General features: G+C 40.4%; 1 protein-coding gene across 1 annotated transcript; it reads left to right on the top strand.

Annotated features, from left to right (window-relative positions):
• Positions 1-284: 284 nt before the first annotated feature.
• LOC120230273 (60S ribosomal protein L22-like) lies at positions 285-611 on the top strand. Its single transcript, XM_039229820.1, has one exon. The coding sequence runs from the start codon at positions 285-287 to the stop codon at positions 609-611; it is 327 nt and encodes a 108-aa protein (XP_039085751.1).
• Positions 612-2,015: the final 1,404 nt, after the last annotated feature.

Raw genomic sequence — 2,015 nt, forward strand, 5'->3', positions numbered from 1 at the left:
GTTTTGCTTCCAAAAAACTTAACACACTACAGGATGGAATAAGAGAACTGAATACACTTGCAAAGAAAATGCTGTGTTTAAATATATACATATCCTGTAAGCCCACTCATAGGCGACAGCATCCCAATGACCATGCGCATGTGAGTGCTGTGTTGATTTTCTTGTGCTCCTGTACCCCTTTTGTGCTAGAGAAATGGGACTCATCCAACAAATTATAATGGGATGACTACCTTTTCTGCCTCCGTTGCCATCATGGCACCTGGGGAGGGGTACTTGTGCCAAAGATGGGGGCAAAACGAAAGAATCAATTTCTGAAGTTTACACTTGACTGCACGCACGCTGTAGAAGATGGAATCACGGATGCTGCCAATTTTGAGCAGTTTCTGCAAGAGAGAACCCGAGTAGATGACAAAGCTGGTAATCTCCACAGAGGGATTATAACCACTGAAAGAAGCAAAAGCAAGATTACTGTAACTTCTGAAGTGCCTTTCTCCAAAAGGCATTTGAAGTTTCTCACCAAAAAATACGTGAAGAAAAATCAACATGATTGGTTGCGCGTCGTTGCTAACAGTAAAGAAGGTCACAAGTTGCATTACTTCCAGATTAATTAGGACAAGGAAGAGAAGGAAGATAAGGATTAAAACTCATTTACTAATAGGGCACCTTGGTGGCTCAGTTGGTTACATGTCTGACTCTTGGTTTCTGCTCAGGTCATGATCTCACAGTTTCGTGAGTTCCAAGCTCTGCATTGGGCTTTGGGCAGACAGCACGGAGCTCAACTGGGGTTCTCTCTCTCCCTCTATCTCTTCCCCAACACCGCTCATTTATTATCTCTCTCTCTCACTTTCTCTGTCTCTCTCTCTCTCACTTTCTCTCTCTCTCTCAAAATAAATTAATTAATGTTAAAAAACTCATTTACCGGAAATATTTTGTATGAATTCTTGAAAAAAACTTGGGGATAAATAAATATACACAGATATTGATCGCTGTATCTCTGTAGCTGCTTAATGAAGCTGGCATGACTGTAGAGCAAAAAACCAGCTGTGAACCTGAAGGCCATGGGGACAACAATGAAATAGTTTAATCCCTTGCAAAACACCACAAAACAAAACATAACCAGAAAATGAGAACATCCCAAATCTCAACCTTCCCTTGGGTCCTGCAGAAATGTTTGCCATGCTGACTCCATGCTGGTGCTGTCTTTAATCGTGGGCTATCGTCGCCAAACACTCACACTGCAAGAGTCAGCACGCCAACATCTTCATGACACCAACTCCAGACCTCGGGGAGAATTAACACCCATACAGGCTTATTCACAGACCCTGTCCGACTCTTTATGGCACTCACCAATTTATGCTACTCTATTTAACCAAACTATGAGCCACGTGAAGGCAGCAACCATGTTGTGATATCACTGAGCCTTCCATGCCCAACCACTAATTCTCTCAGGAAAGCCTTCCAAACTCCCCTGACCATGATCCAGCTCTCTGCTTCACACCAAAGTACAGCATGTATGTAACACACTGCTATCACTGCCATCATTAATATTGCCTTTGGGTGATCATTTGAGGGTTTCTGTCACCAAACATAAGTTCCATGATGGCATTTGGGCACCTTTGTTTCCATGAAGTCTAAAAGTAATGATTTTTAAATGAATGGATAAATACATAAATCTGAAATGTCCTTATTATTTAACTGTCTAGTATTTTTGTTGAAAAAATTAGTCTGTGGTACTGTGGTATCTTGATAAATTATAAATTGTCTCTACCATATTCTCTGCTTGTCTGGAAAAAGAAAAGTAGCCATTACTGAAACATACACATGCATAGCATCCCAGAACAAAAAACCAGTACCATGAAAAACAAGTAAAGGAAATTGAGGTTTGCCATATTTAATTCTGATAGGCATAAAAAACAGATGTACAGGCTAAGGGACAAGTCATATGGATTAACACATGCTCTGACATGTAGGGTTGTTGACAAATGAAGCAACTGAAATTAAAATATTCATTTATT

Source organism: Hyaena hyaena, unplaced genomic scaffold (assembly GCF_003009895.1).
Source record: "Hyaena hyaena isolate Hyena2069 unplaced genomic scaffold, ASM300989v1 scaffold_39, whole genome shotgun sequence".
In the NCBI taxonomy this organism is placed as follows: domain Eukaryota; kingdom Metazoa; phylum Chordata; class Mammalia; order Carnivora; family Hyaenidae; genus Hyaena; species Hyaena hyaena.

What these genes read in the sequence shown, in the direction of transcription:
- LOC120230273 (XM_039229820.1), top strand. Translation starts at nt 285, where the DNA reads ATGGGGGCAAAACGAAAGAATCAATTTCTGAAGTTTACACTTGACTGC.